At 51.6% G+C, this 22,745-nt stretch overlaps 1 protein-coding gene across 1 annotated transcript in view; it reads right to left on the bottom strand.

Annotated features, from left to right (window-relative positions):
- Positions 1-18,188: 18,188 nt before the first annotated feature.
- LOC104572215 (mastermind-like protein 3) overlaps positions 18,189-22,745 on the bottom strand; it is a 156,757-nt gene continuing 152,200 nt past the window's right edge. Inside the window, exon 3 of the mRNA XM_088526480.1 lies at positions 18,189-18,311. Within this exon, the coding sequence (XP_088382606.1) occupies positions 18,189-18,311 (123 nt within the window). The remainder of the gene's footprint in view (positions 18,312-22,745) is intronic.

Consider the following 22,745-nt stretch of genomic DNA (forward strand, 5'->3'; position numbering starts at 1 on the left):
CAGCCCTTTGTATCTTCACTGAAGCTAAAGCACAAATATGACCCCAAGACTACTCTCTACCGAGATAATGGAAAAACAGGATGTAAAAACAGCTCTTGCTTTCTGTTCATAAGCATTTTCTCTATCTTATCATTTTCTCTCAAGCAAAGGCTAGCGGGCTGTTTGCATTTCATCTCAGCTTGGGTATGCTTTTGATGGTCCAAGTAATCCAAGAAACCCAGAGGACACCTCTCTGCTCAGCGAGAGGGCAGCAATGCATGTTTATGAAGCAAAATCAGAAAGGAATAAATGTAAGCAAGCAGTCCCTCTTTGAAGAGCCTTTCAGAATATCAAGTATTCAGTCAAGAACTGTTTGAGAAAGTACCATGGCCTTTGAGCTTGCGAGCTCTTGATACCACAAAAAGCAGCTTTGTTAATCTAAGTAAGGTAAACTTGTTTTCTCACAAGCTAAAAGTGGCTGATGCCACCCGCCTCAAGGAACCAGCTGAGTGGTCTCATGAGAACGGACTTAATTTCCTTGCCTCCAGACAGGTCATTAGCTCAGGGAGGGAGAGTATGTAGGTGGATTTAGTCTCTCGAAGCATGCAAAATTTGCTTTTATTAACCCTATATGGGAGTAGGCTGGCAGTTAGGAGCATGTCTACCAGTCTGCTTCCTTTGCATTCCCTTTTGACATCGGACAAATTACTTCCCCACCCCACGCTGCAGTCTCCCCTGCTGAAGGACGAGGACAGTGACAGTTTCTCTCATTTCCCCCGACTGCCGTGACACTAACAAAGCACCCGGGGATGTGGCGAGGCACAGCGACAACATGTCTAATTAGAGTCTCATAGAATACATTTTCTCAAAAAATAACTAAAAACAACAACAACAAAAGGGAATTGTATTGTTATTCCGCATGCACCCAAGCAAACCAGCAGGCAGCAATCTTATGCAGTACAGAACGAGGAAGAAAAAACAGGAATTCACCTGCTCTGTCCTCCTCCCTCTCCCGAGGGCACGTGCTCTAGGGAGGAGGCAGGAGAGCGGCCGTGCAGCTGGTCAGGAGGGATATCCGTGGCCCCGGCTGTGCCGCTTTCCGGTGCCAGGCGGGATGGAGCAGCAGAGCCCCGTGAACACGTCAGGGCCACCGGGTGCCTGTGCCCAGAAGGCTCTGCTTGGGTAATCCCGGCCTTCTAGAGCTTTCCCACCAGGAGTGCTCTCCAAGGGCGGCGCTTAGGGAAGTGCCACGCTCCGCGGGCAGTGGGAACAGCGGGATCACAGGCGTCAGAGGTGGAGAAGATCCCCCAGCCCCTCTCTTGGCCTGCACCAGGTTGCTCCCGTGAGGACTTTGTTGTCCAACACGTGGGAATCGCCATCCCGAGCGGGTCTTGGAGCGCATCAGCGCTCCGTGGCGCACATAGGAAAAGCTCGGGGAAAGGAGGTGATCAAGAGCTGTGTGATACATGCCCAGAGTCCACAGGTCCTTCTTGAGGCGGCCTGGAAAGCATTTCGCGTTAAAAGCCAATTGGATGAGTGACATTAAAAAAAAAAAAAAAGTACATGTGTCACTTTTCACCAGCTTCCCCCTGGCTCAGTTCAGACAATTACGGCTTAACTAGCGGGATTAAGTTAAAGCCTTCCACAGTGTCAGAGGAAAAGATAGAGAGGGACACTGTCAGCTACTGCGGGTAGTGAAATATCAATTATGAGAAGGGAAAACATTCCCTGCCAGGTCGTTCTTTCACATCTGAAAGAAATAAGCCACAGGAGTGAAAAAGAAGAGAGGTGGTGGGTGCCTTCGCAGCAGCCGTCACCCATGCCCTGCCGTGCGCACGGCTGCCGGCGCGGGCCCCGCGTGGAGGTTAACCTGCTCTGCCCTTCACAAGGGGGTGGTGGGGGCCTTCCCCACAGGCCAGCTCCTGCGGAGCCCGTCAGAAGCTTCCCAATTCCTCTTCCAGCAGCCCTGCCCCCGCGCCACTCCTGCACGCTGCTGTGGGTTTCCCTCAACCCTAAAACCATTCGAGGGACTAGAAACGCCCCTCAGAGATCCCACTGCCCGTGCTCTCATGCTGTTCAGGACACGTAAGAAAGTGGGCTGAGAGTTTCTGCAGTCTGGCAGTTAAATGACATCTGTACCTGTCTAGAGATGCCTACATGTTTTCTAATAGCTCACAGCATACCAAGCAACACCAAACCAGTGGCAGAGACCGTGCTGTGGCAATCACCGTCTCTCCAAGAAGCTCAGAGAGGGACCATGTGCTCCAGCTTCTGGAGTGCTGCAAGCCCTGATACTGCAACTCGCAAATCTTTCCAAAGCAGCAGCCGCCCTCCTCTCCTTCCCCCATCAGACAGCTAAGGATATAAGCCAGAACATCTGCAGCTGGCTTTGTTCCAAGCCTCCCACAGATCCTGGCAGCCTTTACATCCATGGAGTACAGAAACTTGCTTAAAAACATGGGCGCTGAAATGAGACACTCAATCATCTGACTCCAGGAGTCAAAGTCTGAAAGCAAAAATTGAAGGACGAAATCCTGAGCTGTGATAACACTACCACTATGCTTGTACACGGCTAGGATCGGCAAGAGAAAAACAGAAGGAACATCATTTTCACTGAAGAAGCCTGGGAAAGCAGAAACTTAAAGCAAACTTTCTAAAACAGAAGATCAAATTGATTTAGAAATTTCTAGAGTTACCAACACAATTTAGCATTTAAAAGGCAGAAACAAAAGGTAGAATTTGCTGCTTGAGACTTTTTTTTTTTTTTTTTTAAGTTTAAGCAATTGTCTGGGGAGCACTAGAAGTCAAGAAATCCAAGACACAGCCTTTTACTTGCCACTAATCCACCACTGGCTCTCCAACATATCTGCACAACGGGGATGACATTTCTAGAGTGTTGAGATACCCAGGGCACACAAGCATTACTGTGTCTTCCACCTATGTTTCATGACTTTCATGATGAAATTTCTTCCTGGACACTTGCACAAGAAACGCTGCCAATAGCAAAGGAGATGCATGTACACTTCCAAAAAGGCAAGGTTTGTCTGACCAAAGGGAAAGCCATTGCTCCAGGCTCTTTCCAAGGCCTCACAGCACCTCTCGTTCTGGAGGAGAGCTGCCCCCCACCACACAGGCGTGCATGGAAAGGCAGGAGGCTTCTCTGGGGAAGGCGGGAGGTGCCTCAGGTGCCACAGGGAGGTTGCCTTTCTCTCACTCGTATTTCTCACTGCCTCTCCTCCAGCCCTCAGTATAGCTTCAGCTTCAAACTAAGCGCCCCCGTAGGCATCTCTGCAAGGTTCTCATGGCTACCTTGGTTTAATGAGCAAATCCCAAACTTTTCAGGCTCATGCGGGAAGCCAAGGAATGCGGCAGCAAGCAGTAAACATCCATGAAGAAACGGCGTTTGTGAGGGATTTTACTGCTGTGTACACTTCCGATGCACAGAACGGGACAGGGCGGCCGGGGGAGGAGAGACCCGATTTAAACCGGCTGGGGCAGCAAAGCCACAGTAACCTTCTGTTCCTGTCCCCCACAAGATGTTTCTTTATGCTGACCGCTTTCCTCCCACCTTCAAGAGCTCCCTGTTCTCACGCAGGGCCCATGCTCGTTTCGGGCAGCGGCGCCGGGCACTCCCGCGTTCTCAGCTACCGCACATTCATTTTTTCTCAACAGAAACTCAGGGACTTAACGCACAGCCACACACATGACCCTCTCCTTCACACCAACTCCCCTGGCGCCTCGTCCCCTGGCCCTGGGGGACTTGGACCTGTACAAACCCGTCAGGAGAAAAGCCAGCAGGTCTGTCCGCCTTAGGCACGGGAGATCTAAACTGAAATAAGGCTGCCAAATGATCCAGCAACACACAGCTACTGCTGTCACTAAAATCTGAACTTCCATCACAAAGGCCCCTTCAAAAATCTCTGCTTTTGTCATTTTGATACATTGTGAAAGCTACTTAAGCAAGTTTTTGATACATTGCATTTCTGAATCTCCTACACCAACAACTAACATATCTCTTTCTATGGAAAATCTAACTTATGAGAAGAGGTCATTTCAGAATTTGGGGTGCCCAGAGGGACAGGACAGTTCAAAATCCTATTTACAATACTGGAAACATCCCTGACCTGCTTGTTTTGCAATAAGTCTCACTCATTATTCACGTTTGGGCACATCCTTGATCACCAGTTACAGTGTTAAGGCCTTTAAATGAGTACATGTGTCAGAGGCAGACCTCTGTAGCGCTGTGGTCTGGCCAAGGTGACTAAGAAGTTCAGCAGCCAGAGCAGTTATGAAAAATAAGCGCCAGCATTTATTTACACAGACCCATACACCCACTAGTTTTATTTGCATCTTCAGTGCAATCTTCCACCTTTGCAAAATTAATTTGTAACTTTATTTTGGGGAACAGTCTTCAAAATTATGCATTATCGAATGCCATGCACCTGAGTTTATTTCAACTACTGATCCTTTACTGGGCTAAAATAATGAATAATGGTGTCAGCAGCAATGGTGGCTGCAGCAAGACACCCCAAACCAATCCAAACTCCAAAAGGGAGAAGTCATATCTATTTGTCTCTCTTAATTTCTTCTCTCCATTTCTTACTTGGGGGATTTGCTACTGCTATTGTTCATCTTATCCCCCCCGCCCCTTTTTTTTTCCCTTGATTCTCTGTACCAAGGAATGCTGATGTCTATAAGAGGCCAGGGAATTTCACAGTGCCATCCTCCACTTCCATTGGGTGCTGACTGTCACAGGAAGACACTACTGAATCCTATGATCCAGGGGATGAGCACATGCCCTTACCAGCCTTTGCTCCTACTTTTCTGTACATCTTATGCCTTTTGTGCCTATCTTGGATAAGGGTGATAAGTTTCTATCCAGATACACGTTATTCAGCATACCTGCGCCACCAGACACCAAGTAAGTTTATTATTCTACTTCCCCTCACCTCTGCTGTGGCTGAAATGAACAGCACAGGCAAAGGGGCGCCTAAAGGATGAACACACACGACGCTATCCGATTCCTGCTCCAGGAGCGCTGGCCCCGTGCTCCAAGCACTTGGTCTGCTGACAAGAAGCTTTTCCTTGGCTCGTCACACAGGAAAACGAAAGGGTTGTATCGGGCTGTATTCTGCCTGACTCATCCCTTGCAACTTGAGAGAACAGCATGGCTCTGACCAAGCTAATAAAAAGCCCCATGTAAATGCATGCTACCGCTCCGACAGAGCATCATGGTCTGCAGAGGCGAGACGAAATACCTCACAGGTCTGCAAATGGTGATGAAAGAGCAAAATAGAGCACAAAAGAAGATGCATCTGCTTGCGATCAGAGGCTGATCCAGTCCCCACAAAGCGGCATCTACCTGCTGGCCCTCTCTCCAAATTTTACTTAGAAAGTGTGTATCAAGAAGGGCTCAGCAGGGGCTTTAGGTGACTCAGATTCTGAACTGGTGACTTTCCTGGGAGGTGCAAGAACAGCTCTCTGTGATCTGTACTCAAGCCTGATTACTGATCTTTTTTCCTCTAGCGCAGCCACAGTAAGGAGCTTAGCCGAGAAGGGGTGATTCACTTTGACCACCTCCGACTGCTCCACGAAGAAGGCAACGGGCGGTCTCGTGGTTTGGGAGCAGAGTGACGCTAACACCAAACTGCAGGCTCACAACTGCTTTCGCACACGGGCAGAACTTGAACACAGAGTTTTACTTAAATACTGGGACTGGGTAAGAAGTTTCTTTTGAGATTTCTTTTCCTTGGAAGATTACCATTGCTACTGCATATAATTCATGGGGGAAAAAGAAAAGTTCCTATTTTCAAGAAAAAAAAAAGTCCAAGTTTTACTAAATATGGAGGAAAAAAGAAGATCAAAACCAGAGCATTTCAGACAAATCTTCCAATTTTCAGGTAAAAAGTTTCATTATTTCAAGAGTCAGATTTTTCTACAGAAGAAAAACTTATACTCTAGCCAGCAATACATGACCCCATTTTTTGTCCAGTGTCTTCCAAACGCAGCTCTTGGTTGACCAGTCTTGCACAAAGGACGGCTTTGCAGTCGGCTCAGCAATTAACTTGCTGGGTCACTGTATAAAAACAAAATACCCCTATGCAAGCTACACAGCTTGTGCTGTCTAATTCTGGACAGGAAGCTCCAATACTTCTTTGCAGAACTGGATGCATTTTGTGACAGAAGTGGGGCTGCTCTGTAATAATTAATGAATAGCACACATTGATTTAGTTATTGTAATGCTTAATATGTAAATATATTGGTTTAATTTAATTAAGGGCTACCAAAAAAAAAAAAAGAGGAGGGAAAGAAGCAAAACATGGATCTGCTGGGAGTCAATACCTGCCCCCATACCACAGCAGACCTTACCTCCTGCCTTTAGCCAGCTAACAAATGGTTTTGAAAGGACTCTCTGCAACCCAAATAAGAATAAGAACCAAAAATATGGAAGTTCAAAAAAGGACTTTTTTTTTTACAAGAGGTAAAGAATGGCAGGGGTAAGTAAACTGGCACAAACATCTGCGGGAATATCCTGAACGGTCTGCCTAAGCTACTGCCTCAGTATTAAGCCAAATAAACGCGTACATGGACAATTGCTTGAAATATATTACAAGATGATAGAGCCGAAAGCCAACGCAAGATTGGGAGATTTCAGGCTTCCGTCTCAAGAAAAAGAAAAATGCTGCAAGCGTAGGCCTGGTAAGACAAGCTGAGAGGGTGCAGGAAGGGAGCAGAGGAGTTGTTTGCTCCAGCACTGTGATCAGTTTCACTCAAAATCTAGAAACCTCCGAAAGTTCAACTTCATGCCAGTCTTTGGTCAAAAAATGGTACCGAATTAGTGTGAAGGATGTGGAGGAAGAAAGACACCAACAGCCTTTCTCAGGCATATGATGAGACCACAGTCCTACCTTCGTTGTCAGGCATGGCTTTCTTTGCACATTAAGAAAGAAAATGGATATCATTCCTTTGCTAGATACAGAATGGCATTATTTTGTGAACAGCATTATTTACAGTGACAGTAGTCTGGAATTTTAATGCAGAGGTCAAAATATCTTCATTTGTCTTGATTTGCACATTTCAATAAAATAGTTACAAAAAGAATCTAATTACAGTTTCAGTAATTTACCTTTACAAGCCAGCCACTTCTGACAAGGAAAACATGCTATGCTGCTCCTCACCTCCCCGTAGGCATTTTTCCCTATAGACACATGTGTGCAAACATAAAGCAAAAAAATGCTCCTGCACGTGAATTTTTTAACTATCGAGCCCGGGAACTTGTCCAAGGGCACTTTTGTTTATCAAATACAGATTCCTGACAAGAAAATGCTGCAGCTGCTTTTAAGAAAGGTAGTTGTGGTGGGGAATGTACCCATGCAATAGAAATTGTAAAGACAGCACTTGAAAGCAGCCAGTGAGACACCGCTGCACACTCCTGAACGGCCGGGTCCCTCCTGGCTTTCCAGGACGGGTCTTCCCAAACGGGCAGGCGTCCGTGCGCGGGGGCAGCCAGTGGCAGAGCCGGGTGAGCAGAATTTCTGTGCTCCTCTCACGCCGTTGTGCGGCACCGGAGCCGGGACAACGCAACTGGAAACGTTTTGCTCGCTGTTGATATCTAACTGCCTCCTGGAGGATACAGCCTCCACCAGACAGATGGCTAATTTCTTCACCCTCGCCGCCTCCTCCAGCACTCCAGCGCCACTGTGATGCTCTGCCCCTGGAGTGAAGCCCTAATTGCTGTCAAACGTTTGGAGACAAAAGTGGTGTCTACATATCATTCATGCAAGTGTTGTTACGAGGGTGTGAATAAAACAGCAGAAGCCACTTGTCAACTGACTCCGAGGCGAGCCGCTTTGCGCAAACGCCGGCTCGCATTTCAAAGGCTCGAGGTGGGCAATTTTTATTTCAGCACTGGCAGGGACCACGCGCGCTGGAAGATGCGGCACTGAAGGACCCTTTGCCGCTCCTGGCTCCATTAGGCTTCCCAAGGGACGCACGGTGTTTCTCTCCCCACTCATCCACAAAGCCTGCGAAGAAAAATGTCCCTTTTCCTTTGTCCTCGCCAGCTAGAGCCAAGTGGCTGCTCAGTACGAAGCGGGGACATGGAGCACAAAGCCCAGACATTGAGTTCCTCATCCACCTTGTTCACACACAAAACGTATTTTGGGGAGCGACTAACTTCTTCCTTCCTGGAGACGCTGCTGCCGTTGAGCAGACAGGTAATACTAATGGCCAGACGGTGACAATCGGCTCTGGGCAGGCTGATTGGATGCACATTCATCTTCAAATTATGTTGTGTGACAGCACAGGCTGCTGAACACCATTTTAGCATGCAGAGCAACTCCTCGGGAGGCTCTTCATTATGCATTCAGCGGGCTATTTTCAGACTAAACAGCATGTCAGTGGCTGTGTTTATCCCTTTCCACCTGGGCAGAGGAAACAGTTCAATGTCCCTCCGGGGAATTAATATATATTACAACCCACACGTTGATTCTCTGTAGACAGACAGAAATGGCCAGGCGTATTACATGTTTCCAGAAAATACCCAAGCCTCCAAAATGAGGGATCGCTAGGGGGGAAAATAACGTGTTCAAGCAGGGAAACTGAGCTAAAAGAAAGCTGAATTTATGCCATGCACATGGAGCCTCTCCCTGCTCCCCCTCTGCACGCAGGTGCCTGCACGTGAGCGTGAACTACAGCAATGAATAATTTTGGTGCAGTCCGGACATGGAGCTCCATATGATCCAACCTGACCCGCTGCTAATTAAACACATCTAATCAAGCACTGAGACACAACCTGTGGCTCTGAAGGTCCCACAGACACACACTGCTGAGAGCCCAGAGAAACCTGTGCTTTCACCCCATGCAGGGACACCGCCACGCGCGCTGGGCACGGCGAAGGAGCCACACGCTTGTAGCGGCACGGCGAGGAGGGAAGCTACATGTGCTTAGCGAGCAGCCCTGACAGGGAAGTTCACAAGGTCAGGAGTCCCCCCCACAGCATGTGCAAAACGTAAACTGAATTTGAAACGAAAGAGTGTTTATTAAAATTGACATTTCTATGGTGCCTGCCCAGCTGATTAGAAGTAACAGCTGTGAAGCCGGCAGTGAAGAGGCCCGATATCCCAGAAGCTGCAAAAGCACTTTATATCCTGCTTCATTACTGATTTAACAGCCACAGGAAAAGATTTAGAGCCAAGTAGCTGCAGGCTGCGCAGGCCGCTGTGCCGCCACCTGCGGCGGCAGCTGCCCCTGCGGCCCCGGCGGGAGGGCGAGCGCGGAGGCCGCGTGCCTGGCCTGGCCCGGCCCGGCCGCCTCTCCCCTACGAGGGCCGCACACGCCGGGGCGGCCGGGCGCTGCGGCAGGGGGATATGGAATTCATTACAGTGCAGGGAGAAACAGCGAGGTTAAAATAAAATGGCAGCAGGTGCACCTAGTGAGACTACAGGGTCCCCCTGGGATGGACTTGGAGAGCAGCTTCGCGGTGTACTTTAAGACACATGGTACTGTTGAAACCAACAGGATTTTCGGTTGCAAAAAGCAAGCTAATTGGGAAGTCAATTCATGATTATTCAGGGATACAGCAGAACATGGCCCGAGATGCGTGCACATAAAACGCGCTGGACCCACGCAGGGAGGAACGAGGTGGAGGCAGCCCATGAGCCCAAACATGTGACACCAAAGCAGGTAGATCGGCGGGAAGGATCTCTCCTTACAGGCGCTTCTGCGCTGTCGTTAAAAAGGCATTCCAGTGAAAAGAGGGTAACATAAACTGTGCTAAAATACCACTTAGATTCTCAGGCCTTCTGCTTTAATACCGCTCGCAGCGCCCGAGAAGGGGCTAGAGATGCCAGTATCATCCTGAACTACCAAAGCTGGGCTCAGATCTGAAGCTTCCAGACCTAACAGACTGAAATGAACCTTAAATTTTACTCTAATACAATTGTCAAAATTAGGAATAAACAGTAATTCTGTTACGTCCACCCAAGCAGTACTGGTGCAACCCCTCTGCAGACGCGCTCAAAGGGCAGAGGAGGCAGCCTGAACTAAGGCACTGCTTTTAAGAACCTACATGACCCGTCAGATAAATCTCTGAATTCCTGTTTCAGCCAATCAATTCGGCTTTCCAAGTGCCAGCCAGTAACAGACACATCTATCAATACCCAAGTGCTGCAGTCACGGTCACGGGGTAAAGCTGTGTTCACAGCTGGAAACTTAGCTTAGCAATTGCTTACATTCTAGTAAAAGATAACCCTGGATTATGCATTTCACACAGCAGAGGTTAAAAACAAGACTGGGGTTTGGGCTAATGCCAGGATAATGTTTCTGTCTGACCCCAAGAACACATAGTGTTGCCTTCCTCCCAGTTCCATGTTCTGCACCGTCCAGGAAAAATAAGGGAGGTCCCTTATTGAAACTAGAACGTACCTGCAGAGGTTGTAGATCCAAAAGGAGTCAGCTTTTGTTATAAAAATCCCATCCGATGGCACACTCAGCAGGCAGCTCCCAGCTTCTGCCTGGCAGCATAAGCTCGCTCACCCTTGTATCATTACATTAGCTTGCATGTTGACAACTGCTATTAATGTCTGCACAGGTACCCAAGCACCCAAAGGAATCCTACCAGCCCTTGCAAACCTCTACCTCCGGGGCTCAGGAATATAAAAGCATCTCCATACGTTTCGCCTGAAAGGATGGCAGTAAGTAGACATTTCAGAGAGCCGAGTGGTAGTGTATGTGTTCCACAAGTAAACTCCACCTGGGGCATCTCGAAGGTCGGCAGTGTCAAGAGCTGACTGGTGACAGACTTCTTAATGGGTAGTGCATAAGAAAGGCTATTCCCAATAAACTGAAGACTCAGTTTTCCGAGGAGTCCTAAGGAAGTGGGTCAGTTTCTGCTCTGGCCCCAGAAATGAGCAGGAGTCCCAAGCAGTGGGACTCGACAATCCTGAACCCTCTGAATCTTTACTCATAATTACAGCTCACAAGAAGGAGTAATAATGGCTGTGCTTTAGATCTTGGGTAGAATAAAAGGAGTTCAAATGAGAAGAAGGAAAAAAAAAGTGCCCATTTCTACTTGTCTGGGCCATATTTGACAAAGACATGAAAGAAACCACCACCTTTCTCTCTGACTTGTTTCTTAGACAAGAGTTGTGCATTAGTGAGAACAGCACCTCTAATACCCATGCTTCCCCTGAGTTATTAATCCATGCTTCTAATTCCCAAAAGAAACACAAGCAGAGCTGGTACCTCACAAATGCCACCGCTCATACAAGACCACTCGTTATAACCAATGTGTACAGTACTGCACTAACCCTTTCAGTGTGCCCATCCATCACACCCATTACCCCGCAGTATCCCATTAATACTTGCTTGAAATCTGTCCCTTCTTCTGCCAATATGCTTTCTAGTGCATTCCTCACAGAAGTGTCCATGAGCTGACTAGATCTCTAGCAAATTCTACAGGAAGATGCTAAGGAGATTAGGCTGAAATCAAGCCATTAATGAAACAACTTTACTATAATTCAAAAGCACTTCAAGAAGCCACAATGAATCAATTATGGAAACAGCGCAAGGCATCTGGCTGCAGGATTCTTACACACTTTCAGTAAGGGTTTCCCAAAGTTGTGTTCCCAAAGGACCGGTCATATGGCTCCCTGCGAGGTACTGGGAGCATGAACTTGAGCATGTGCCTCAACCAGGGGCTCGTTTAGGAACCTGGTCCGATTTTCCGGACAGTCATCCTATGCAAGCAGCATCCCTGCATCCAGCAGATGTAACAAATTGGGAAAAGCAGCATTCTGCAGACAGGCCCAGAGGCCACAGCTGTTCATGCTGTGTGCTGATCAGGAAGAAGCTACCCTTTTCCAGCTTGTTTTCTGCTTCTCTCCAACTGTGGGATTCCCAGGTCCCTCCCCGCTCCAGCTTTCTCTCTGGTTAAAGAGGAGCCATGTCAGCGCTGTCAATGAGTTGGTGCGGGATGCCAATGACCAAATGATGCAAGATGGCACACAAGGAGGCTACCTTGGGGGGTGGCTCTGGCGCTCGCACGCCTGCACAGAGCACGTCACAGTAAAAGCCTTCATCCCCACCGCTCTCCTCTCCACCCTGGCAAGAGGGCTGCTCTTGGGAGTCAGCCCACAAGATCAATGAACCACTCTGCAGTATGGGAGCGCAGCTCTCGAGATGACAGTCCTCACCGTACAAAGCAAGGACTTCATCACCTCTTCTGGCAAGTGTTTCAGTGCAGGAAATTGTTCTTCTCCTCTCATTCCACATGGGAACTGCATTTTTTTTCTACCAAGTCAGCACCTTCCTTAGAACTGAGACCCTCTGTGAAGCAGGATGCAGATATTTTAATACAACTTTATGTTTTTTGTCTCAAAGGCAAGGCTTTCCCTAACTCTCTGGTTCATACTTAAATAGTAGGAAAAGTAGTTTAATATATTTTTCAAAAATGGTGAGAAGAGAAAGGGAAAAATAAAAGGAATTGGGAGAAGAAACATAACTGGAAATTGAATGCTGTATCTGCAAAACAGTATGTAGTTTTCATGCAGAGCTCATTAGTGAGAATCAAAGGGTTTTAAGAGAGTGGTACTAGAGAAAGAGCAGGATATTACTACCAAGGCAAAAGTCCTTATCTCCAGCATTTCACACTCCTCCTTACTGAGCCCTACCATGCCTTTCTCCTCCTCCTGTCTCTGCTGTCCTAAACGGAAAATCACAACCCCTTCCTTACCAATAATTAGGAGGACAACCCCTGGCATTAAGTGGCACTGTCAGCACGCCTACCACTGACCACAGGGAGAAGCCGAGGCCAGGAGGGCTGCTGAGCTTGGTGCTGAAGTGCATGAAGCACGCTGAAATCCTTGGGCTTCCCTGCCCCTCGGTCATCACTTTGACAGCTCACAAGGGCTGACGGACAAAGTTTGTCCATCCACACCACTCCCACAGCAGGCTACCTGCGCGGTGGGGAGAGCTTCACTGCTTCAAATTCCTCTGCTGAGCGACTGCAGTCTATTAAGGCAAAGTGAAATCTGTGCCAGCTCACCTTAATACGCTGTGCTGTGAGCTATGGCAGCGCAGGAGCTGATTCAAAAATGATTAAGCCTTTTTTGCTGCAAGGGGAGCTGCCTCTGGAAAAGGGGCAGGTGACAGCTGGGCACGGCAGCCTGCTCGCCTGCCGCCTGTGAGCTCCGAGGCGCCTGCAGGCGAAGGCCCTGAGGGGCGGGAGCCGCTGCAGAGGGACCCGGGGCTCACGGTCTGCCGGGGCGCAGGCACCGCCAGGCGCACACGTGCCAAGGGCCCAGGCAGCGCCGCTTTGGAGCCCCGCTGCTTTAACACTGCCGTCCCCACGGCTGCTCAGGGAATGAGCCACGGCAGCCGCAGCAGCACGGAGATGTTAGCTGATTGGAGCCGTGCCGCCAGGGCGCTACACGCCAGTCGCTTAAATCCATCTCGTGCTTCCTCCTCTCACCTCCATCTCGCTCCCTCCACCTTCCCTGGGCCTCCCTCCTCTCCCCCTCTTCCCAAAACCACCGTCTCGCTTGCAGTCCCTCCAGGGCAATTAAAGCGGGGCCAGCAGCCAAGGGAAGGCAGGCGAACCCCTCCGATTCATCCTGGCCGGGCGCCGCAGGTGGCCGTGCCGCCGCGCGGGGGCTAACGGTGGCCGCCAGCGGGGGTGGCCCCCCCGGGCCGCGCCGCCGAGGCGCTCGCCCTCCCGCGAGCAATTACCGCGGATGATTTATGTGGCCAGTCAAGAGGGCCTGCCAGGGCTCCTATTTCATCTCGGAGAAAAAGGAGCTCTGCTGGAATTTTATCAGGGAGCTCGGATTAAACTGACAGATGCCTTTTGTTCTGCTTTTAAAGACCTTCCCTCCTGCGCGGGTGAGCACGGCTCTGCCTGGGATGAGGGGGAAGCCCCACACCAGGAAGAGGCCAAAAGCCCTCCTGCGGGAGGGAAGTCCATTTCCCCCTCTTCTCCCCACGTACATTTCAAGCGAGGCCATTTTTAAGGAGCTGACGCGTGACAATGATCCCCGCTCCCATCAACTCCACACAGTGTTTTATTGCACCTCCCTGAAGCCACCAAGGCGACGGCTTTCCCCTCGCAGAACATTGTGTGCCTGCTGGCCTGACCGGGGACGCGACGGCGCCTCCAGCTTGGCACGAGCGCTCGCTGCAGCCCCAGCCACTGCCCGGCCCCTCCACAGAGAGGCCCCCGCGCTCGCTCGGTGCCCCCGCCACGCGGGTGGCACCCCGGCGCACACGTGGACGTCCCACCAGAGCGGTGCATGTACGTGCCCACGCGCGAGGAGCTGCACGTGCGCGCGGGCAGGCAAGGCTGCACAAGCAGGTGCCGGCGCGTCGGCACGCGCGGGAAGGCGCACGCACCGCAAAGCCCAGGCACCCCCAGGCGCGCAGCTCAAACTGCCCCCAGCAAATCCACCCGCCCGGGCCCATGCAGTAGCTTCTGTATTTTGCTGTTACATCTGCACGTGAGTCTCTGCATGCCAACACCGCATGCATTGGAGGGAATGAACCAACTCTACAGAATAAACATGGACACCCACTACAAACGCATGTGCTGTCAAGTGCACTGAGATATGAGACTTTTTTTCCTCTTGTTTTCCCCTCTAGCCACCTTAGGCACAGCTGCCAACAACCTTTCAGAGGGAAAGTCATTTTGAAGCGAGGGAGCACCCCTTTGAGGTGCATTTGTTCCTTGCTGCTCTGCCTGCTGCCAGTGCCGCGCGCCCTCCAGGCCCGGGTGCCAGCAGCGCGACAGCCCCACGGCATCGGGCTGATCCGAGGCTGCTCCTGCCTGCAGGGAGCACTCGGAGGGCTCTGCTCCACAGGCTCCTCTGGGCACCGTTGGGCTGCTCAAACCCCACAGTGCGATCTGTCTCGCCAGGTTTACTCACCTGGGTACCTGCCCATTCAGGGCATCAGGACAAGACAAAAGCACTAAAGTCCAGGCAGATGCTCTTACTTGGGAAGAAAGGGCCCTTGCATGAGAAACTCTCCCTGGTGGCCCCATGATAAGTCATGATGCTGAATCCCCAAAAAGCTGTATTATACACTGCTATACACTTGATGCACTGCAAAATGACTGCATTTTCCTGCTTCCTCTCACCTCCTGTGTCTCCTCACCACTCTTCTCCTTCGTGAGATTATTCACAGAAGCCTAAGAGCTTCCACTTCACATAAGCTGGCGTCACTTTTCCGGCTACAGGCTTCCTGAGTCAAGTCCCTGACTCGGCTACGTTGGCTTCTGCAGCTGCCCAGTGCCAGGTAACTAATAGGGTATGTTGGATGATACACACGTGTCTGCTTTGGCTGTGGCGGTGGGAAAATACAGGCTGAGGGAGTTAGGACATTCTTTGCACTTGGAGAGAGAAAGCCAAGGCAGCAGAGGCCGATTGCTCTGGACCAGCCACAGCCTGCGCTCTCGGTAGCCACGTTTGGCCGCAGCGGGGCCTTGGCCGGCAGCACGAGACGCTGGCTGGTTCCGCGCACTGCTAGCCTGCTCGGAGCAGCACGTCCAGCACCGCTGCCCGCAACCGAACCCCGCTGCAAAAGCCAACCTGCGGACCAATGCTTCTCAGATCTCAGACTTGAACAGATGAAGAAAACTGCTGAAAAAACAGACTGCTTTTTAGATACCTGTGTAACACTAGAGACACGTCTTTGAAAAGATGAGCATTGGTGGTGTGCTATGTAATAGCTGCCACGTAGGTATCTGCCTGGCAAGGGCGCTGTGCTTGCTCCCTGCAGTCACCAGAGAGCTCTTGGCTTTCAAATCCCACACTAGGATCTTCACCACCAATCTCTTAAAGACTTCACCATGACCAGGCACGCCTCCCTGTCCCTGGTCTCGCTGCTGGGATGAAGATGGAGAGCAGGATCCCCGTTGGTAAACAAAGAGCATTATGTTAATTCCATGCTAATTAGGTGCATCCATACAGCTGCTGGGTGGCTTCATTTGGGCAGCCCTGTCATGGGATGGCTTCCCTCTGCCCAGGCCTCCTATGCTGCAGGAAGGACGGAGAGGGGAGGTGGCACGGTGGACACGTCCAGAGTGACAAATACAACGTGAGGTGTATGGTGGGGTATTTTCTATCTGTGGTTCATACCCTCGCTCAGCGCAATCCCTTGCCAGGCTGCCAAGCTCTCAGCCCCAGAAAGAGTGAGTCAGGCAGCAGGAAAATCAGAGGAGAGAGGGAGAAGCAGATAAAAATAGAGAAAAATGTTGATTGCATTGTTACTGCTTCAATTAAGCTCAGACACTCCAGCCTGATGAGTCAACAGCAATGACAAGAGGGCACAGGAAACAAGACCCACTGCAACGCAAAGCCAGTCTGCCAGAGCTGTTAATGTGGAAACTAAACTCCCAAACCAGTAACTCTGATAGCGAAAGAAGGAACAGCTCTGACACGGCCCCTCCAGCGCCAGCCTGCTGGCAGCAGAAGCAAGCAAGGAAGCGCCATGGGGCCAGGAGCGGCCGCGCGGGCAGCGCCAGTGGCTCCGGGAACGGGCACGTGGCGCCAGGGTGGCAACGCAGGGCACGAGGGCCGGCCCAGCTTGTCCACGTGAAGCCTCTGTGCTCTCTGGGGCTTGAATCCCACTCGCTGCGCTCCCTGTGCCGCTTTGGTGGCAGAGCAGCCGGGGAAGTAACAGATGGGGATAATTACAGGAAGCCAAGGCAGGAGACCTGGGGCCTGGCCCCGCTGCACTGCCCCACACCACATGTGTTTTCCCTGCAGGAACAGGCTGCCTCACACGGAGGGGCAAACCTACATCCCTCCCAACACAGCAGGGCACTGGGCTTTGGTGGCTGCAACACGCGCTGAGCGCAGAGGGAGGAGCAGCAGCGTTAGGGCAGAGGGTGCGCACGTGTGGAGCGCCCACCGGCCGCCCTGGTCGCTCCCTTTTGGTGCCTCTGAGCAGGGGAGGACGGCAATGGCGCTGCGGCCGGAGACAGCTGGGTGGGAGGCAAAGGCTCTCCCGCGACCTTTGGACTCGGAAATTACTGCTGTGGTTCTCCGTGTCACCCACTACATAAAGCAGCCTCTCAGAGGAAAGGAAGAGCAGGTGGTGGTGACTTCAAACGGCGCGTCGCGCTGTCCCGCCACGCTCGCCTCTCGCTGTGAAGTGGTTTACGGCGCACATCACACCGGCGTTTGTGGTGGTGTCGCAGCACCCCCCGTTGGCCCTCCCCATCAAAGGGACGCCAGGGCAGCCGTGCCCGGGCTGCCCACAGCTCCCACGCTCCGCGGCCCGGCTGCCCAGGCTCTCGCACCATGCCCGACACGGCCCGACACAGCCCCACACCGGCTGTCTTAGCACCGTCTTACCCACATGCGTTTTCTTAGCCAGAACAAGGACAAACACACAGCAAGCCTTCCCCGGGATCCCTCCCAGCTTCCAGCAATGAGAGGATTAGGAGCATTCGGTGCTGGAGGCTGCATCAAGCTAGCACATGCTAACCGGCACCTGCAAACCTCTCTTCGTGATTTATCCAGTCCCACTCACATGAGGCCTCTGCACCACTGTGCAGCAAAGACTTCTGCACGTTAACTAGGTGCTGAGCAAAAAACAAGCCAAAACAAAACTCCCTTTTGCTTTAAACCTGCTGCCTGCTGCTGGAGCGCTCCAGAGGCGCTACCAACATGGCCCGCTCTGTTTCCAGGATGGCGGGGAGACCTGGCGCTTGGTGCAGAGCCAAGCACACCCTGCTGCCTCCAGAAGGGCCCCTCAGCTTCTCCTTTGTGGAACAGGGTGCACACAATTCCTGCCTGCCTTGCAGCTGGCCAGAGTGATTGCCGCAGAGATCTATGATCAGGGAACGATGCTCTGCTTAGGTTAAAAAGGCCCTTTTCGAGCGCGTTAAGTTGTCAAGGTTCAGCATTTCCGCACCACTGGCATCTGAGAAAGTGCAGGGACAGGCGTCACTTCACCCCTGTGGCAGGGGGGTCTGGGCAAGGGACTAGCGTGGCACGGCCTATGAGATGCACAGAGCTTCCCACCGCAGGCCATCCCCACCCAAAGATGCTCCTGGGAGAGCCCGGCTCTCTATCCCCTGAAATGCCGAGAGCTCAGGGCAGCTTCAGCTACTGCGGGCTAGATTTTAGTGTGAGATCAAGGCCATGCCAGCCTGGGCGCCGCAGCAGCCAGGCTCGTGGGAACCGCGCTTCAGCTGTGAGCCGTGGCGGTCACCGCGCCAAAGGGACCCTGGGGATGACGGGGAAAGCAGCGCACGCGGACGCGCACTCGTGCACCTTGGGTGAAAACCCGCTGCACCACGGGGACACGGCCACCTCTTCCTGGACATGAACCTGCCAGAGAGAAAAGGGGCTGCCACCCGATTACAGCGCGTACGGTTTGACGGTGCTTAGGTGCTGGGTTTGCACCCGCGTGGGGCCGGGTCCAGGGCGCAGGCTTTCTGGTGGCTAGGCATCGAAACGTTTGCATTGCCAATCTGGACAGCATGCGTTAAAATCTATGTGTGGCTTGCAAGGATCACGCCAGACTGTTCAAATAAGTGACCTACCAAATTAATCTCTTCCTCTAACGTTATCTCCTGCTATTTAGGATGACTTCATGCCAGACATCCTGCTCGAGCAAAGCGAGCCGGGCTGGGGGAGCAGCGGCGAGGGGCTGCTGGGGGAGGAGCCCAGCCCACACTCGCTGCAGCGCGCTCCCTTGCGAGGCCCTTTCCATCACACCGCCGCGCACAGCACAATTAGCGAAGAGGGCCCGTTTTCTCCTCCAGGAGCCAAGGTCCCAAAAAGGTACGGCTTCAACATCATTAGCAGTTCATCGTCTTAAACCTCCGGGCAGCCCCTAGGCAGATCCCCTCATGCAAGCCCCACACCCCCTCCCCCTTTTTGGTGTCTGCTTATCAAACTAATGAAGCACATCTAGACTGAAAGGTCTTGGGCTAGAAGACAGCAGCTTAACCGTGATTCAGAACATGTCCTTCCCCCTCCTCCTCTTCATCAAATAAAGCAAGCAGAATTTCCTATGCTTAAATGGAAGGGAGGAGGAAGGAAGGAGGGCAAGGGGAGGGAGGCGTTTGCCTAGTAACTCCCTGCAGAAGGAGATGTCTGTTTACTTTCTTTGACTGAGCACTTGCATGTTAAGCAGGCTGAGCTCCTGGGCGGGCAGGATTAATGAGTGCCACATTTTCTACTTGGCAGGGCAGAGCCTGCAGCGGCTGCTCCAGGTAGCTGGAGAGCAGAACAACTTCCCGCGACCTTCCTGCCGCCCTTCCCTGCGCGGGGACACGGAGAGCGCCATGCCGAGCGCAGGGCTGCCTCCCGGGCCACGCTCCTAAGGCAGGAGCACCGCTGCAGAGGGGGCGAAAGCGCAACAGGCTCCATTAGCTTTTTGTCCGTGCAGAGATATCCGGAAAGGCCATTCCCAGCTTTAGGTAAAAACACATAAACATCTTTCATTATGTCACTGACCTAAATATAGACGATTACTTCAAAGCAAGCAAAACAAGAGGAGAAAAAAAAAAAAAAGAGAGCCCTATTCTTATACCTCCAAGCGTGCTGAAGCCCTACACGCAAGCTACAGCAAAGAGGAGCAATAGATAAGCAGGCAGATGTGAAGGAGGAGAGAGAAACGCACGTTCCTGACCGAGCATCCCACCAGAGCGTGGCTCTGTGCGCAGCAGTCGCCCACACTGGGGCCACAGGCCTCTCCGCTTTGTGAAAAGCCCCTATGGCCCCAGTTCCCATAGCCAGGGCCCCGAGAGGGTTTGGTGCCTCAGTTTCCTCCTGCAGGGAAGTTGCGATTGCTCCTGAAGGCTATAAACAGCACCAAACCCCTGTATTCCTCGCCTCACAAAACAGCGATAGCTTAGACTGTGAGAAGGAAAGCCATGCTCTTAACCCCATCAGAAAATTTACTTTAAGTTTTTCCTCCAGAAGGACACAGATATTCTTGCACTACAGGCTACTTTTCATGCTTCATAAAAACATGATCTTTGACACTGAGGAATCTGCATAGCACTATATTCGCAAAATCTGCTGCCACTTGGAAATTCCTCCGCAGGCACCTCCAGCGCCGCCTTAGCACCATGGATGCACCCAACTGACCTCCTGGATGTAAGAGACTATTAAAAAAGCCCCTCTGCCTTCCCTGACAGAGGTCTGCAAGGCTGAAGCATGCCCTGCGCACCGACTCGCAAGCGAGCACAGCAGCAGGGTGCTCACATGGGTGACAACAGCGCCAGGAACATGCAGCAGGGAAGAGAAACCCACTGCACGGAGGATTCGCCTCTGAGCGTGGCTAGTTCTCTCTCATGTTCCATTATGGCTTTTATTTCTGTATTCGAAGCGCCAGACCAAACCCAAAGAGGCACATGCTCCAAAATCTCTGCTCAGCCACTCCACAGCTTGCAGAGACAAGACCAGAGCCCACCCAGCCCATACGTCTAATCTCTGCGGAGGATTCTTCTGAGTTGCTGTTCTCTCGAGTTTGACATATTTACACTCCGCTCTTCATTACCATGCTGCTTAGCCTCTTTAGCATTTTAGCTCGAGGTGAAAACTTGCTCCTCCCTTCATAAAAGACTTGCTTTCTACCACTGCTATTGAACATGTCTCACCAGGGCTCAGACTCAAAAGATGCGCATTGTAGAACTAAGCTTGCTGGGTCAAAACTAGGGGAACTAATGAGAACTTTGTCATCCAAACAGCCCTAGGGAAAAGATGCAGCTCTTCACAAAACTTGTGTGAATATAAAACATAAATGTATACAAGCACACGCACACACAGAGGGACTGAGGAGCGGCAGCACCTCCAGCAGCACGGCGGGAGCTCAGGCCTGCACGCGCGCAGGGAACCAACGGAGTGAAGAGCTGCGCGCGTGCAGCCTGGAAATGCATCTCGAGATTGCTGAGGAGAACAATGCCATGAACTAGAGGGCTATCCAGTTCTGTACCCAGCAGAGACAGGCCCGCACCACAAAACGAGAACCTGAAAGTCTGGTCTAATTTTCACCCCCTTCCAAGTTTTGTGAGCGTGTTGTGATTGCACTTCCTAGCTGAAGCAGAGAGGCATCTCTCTGACAAAGCCTGTTTTGTTGTTAGCTGGTGTGCATGAACACATTGTAATCAATCCAATACCACAGCTCTTATTTAAAATGTAAATAGTAATTTGAGGGTCCAGGGAGAGCGCAGCTATTTCATTTTCTGTTAAAAAAAAAAAATGAGAGGAGGCGGCCAAGCATCGTAACAGTAATTTTTGATTTTACTGGCGCATTATCATCGGGTAATAAGAGCAACTTGAAACTGTCAATTATCTCATAAGAGGGGTATCACCTTTCCTGTTTGAGTGACTCTGTCGATAAACGCAGGTTCTGCTTGCTAACACTCTGTCACGTAACCAGTGGCCTTACAGCAGGAAAGACGAGCGCAGGAGAAAGAGAGAGAGAACAGAACAAAACAGCAAACGTGCAAACACTTCATGTGAGCTCAGCCCTTGGCTCAGCAACAGAGAGCGGAGAGGAGGAGGAGGAGGAGGAGGGGGCTGGGAGGAATCGCCCAGAGCAGTCGGCAGGTCACACACACAGAGTGTGCAACAGCAAACTCGGTTTACAAAGAGACATCTGTTCCATTACTTGGATGCATTGTGGCTAATTACATCCTGGCCCGTCTGTGAAATGACAGCCACTTATTCTCCAGCGAACCGTAAAATCCGTACAAGCTCCATGTGGGCAGCGGGGCGCCGCGCGGGAACGGGCCCCGCCGGAAGAGCGGGCCCTACCCCGGCACGGCCATTTTGACGCGGGCTCCGTCCCCGCAGCCCTCGAGCCCCGGCCCTGCCTTCCAGCAGGGAGCAAGGTGGTGCCGCAGGAATTACCCCAGGCGCACATCCACGAGGCTTTACTGGCAGATTTCTACGGCATTCCTGCCGCTGCTCTTGAATCTCCCTTCCCGCCCGTTCTTACCACTTTGTTAGTAGCCACTAGCCTACAGACCAATTTAATACGAGACTTAGCGGAATTCAAAGCAAGGATTTCCCGTCTCCCGCTACCTCCCGTGGATATTACGAAAACTGAAGGAGGAAGCTGTAAGAAAACAGACCTCTGCTTGGAGGGCTTTTCTGCATAACAAAATGGGTATTTGCAGTCAAGCTTGACTGGAGTCAGATAACACAACACAAATCACACTTCAGGAGGCAGAATGTATGAGCCAGGGTACAGCACCCAGCACCATGCTAGCTGACAAGGGTTAAAGTCGGATCCTAGAAGGTCAGTCAGGAAACCTGCAAACCTCTCAGTAAAGCTGGGTTAAACATCAAACAAGCCAAAGACTGAGGAGGGCAGAAAGTGACTCTTGGCAGGGGAGCAGCAGCTCTGCTCGGTGCTACCCGCTGGACAACACCCGCCCCACGGAGATCCGCTACCTCCGTGACTCAGGCGAGCAGAGCGCTGGAGGGGTCTAAGCGGCAAACGGTTACGGTGAGAGCTAAAAAAAAATCAAACAACAAAACAGGGCAGTTTTGGCCAAGAGGGGAAGGCAGGCTAGCAGCAAAATAGCAGCGGACCAGCTGCTGAATGGTAGCTGCCCAGCTCTGCAAGGGGGGCACTGCCTTTGTTTGCGATTTCTGCAGGAAAGCTCGTGTTTTCCATGAACGCCAGGCATTTCCGTTCTGCTGGGAGGAATTACACACCCCTAACATTTAAAGGACAAGAAGTGCCGTGCACGAGTAGGAGGGTAGGGCAGATTCCTTCAATCTTCTGCGAGCTGAGGCTGT

This window comes from Tinamus guttatus, unplaced genomic scaffold (genome assembly GCF_059628265.1).
Source record: "Tinamus guttatus ecotype Peru unplaced genomic scaffold, ASM5962826v1 Tinamus_guttatus_pri_ptg000247l, whole genome shotgun sequence".
NCBI classification, from domain to species: Eukaryota; Metazoa; Chordata; class Aves; order Tinamiformes; family Tinamidae; genus Tinamus; species Tinamus guttatus.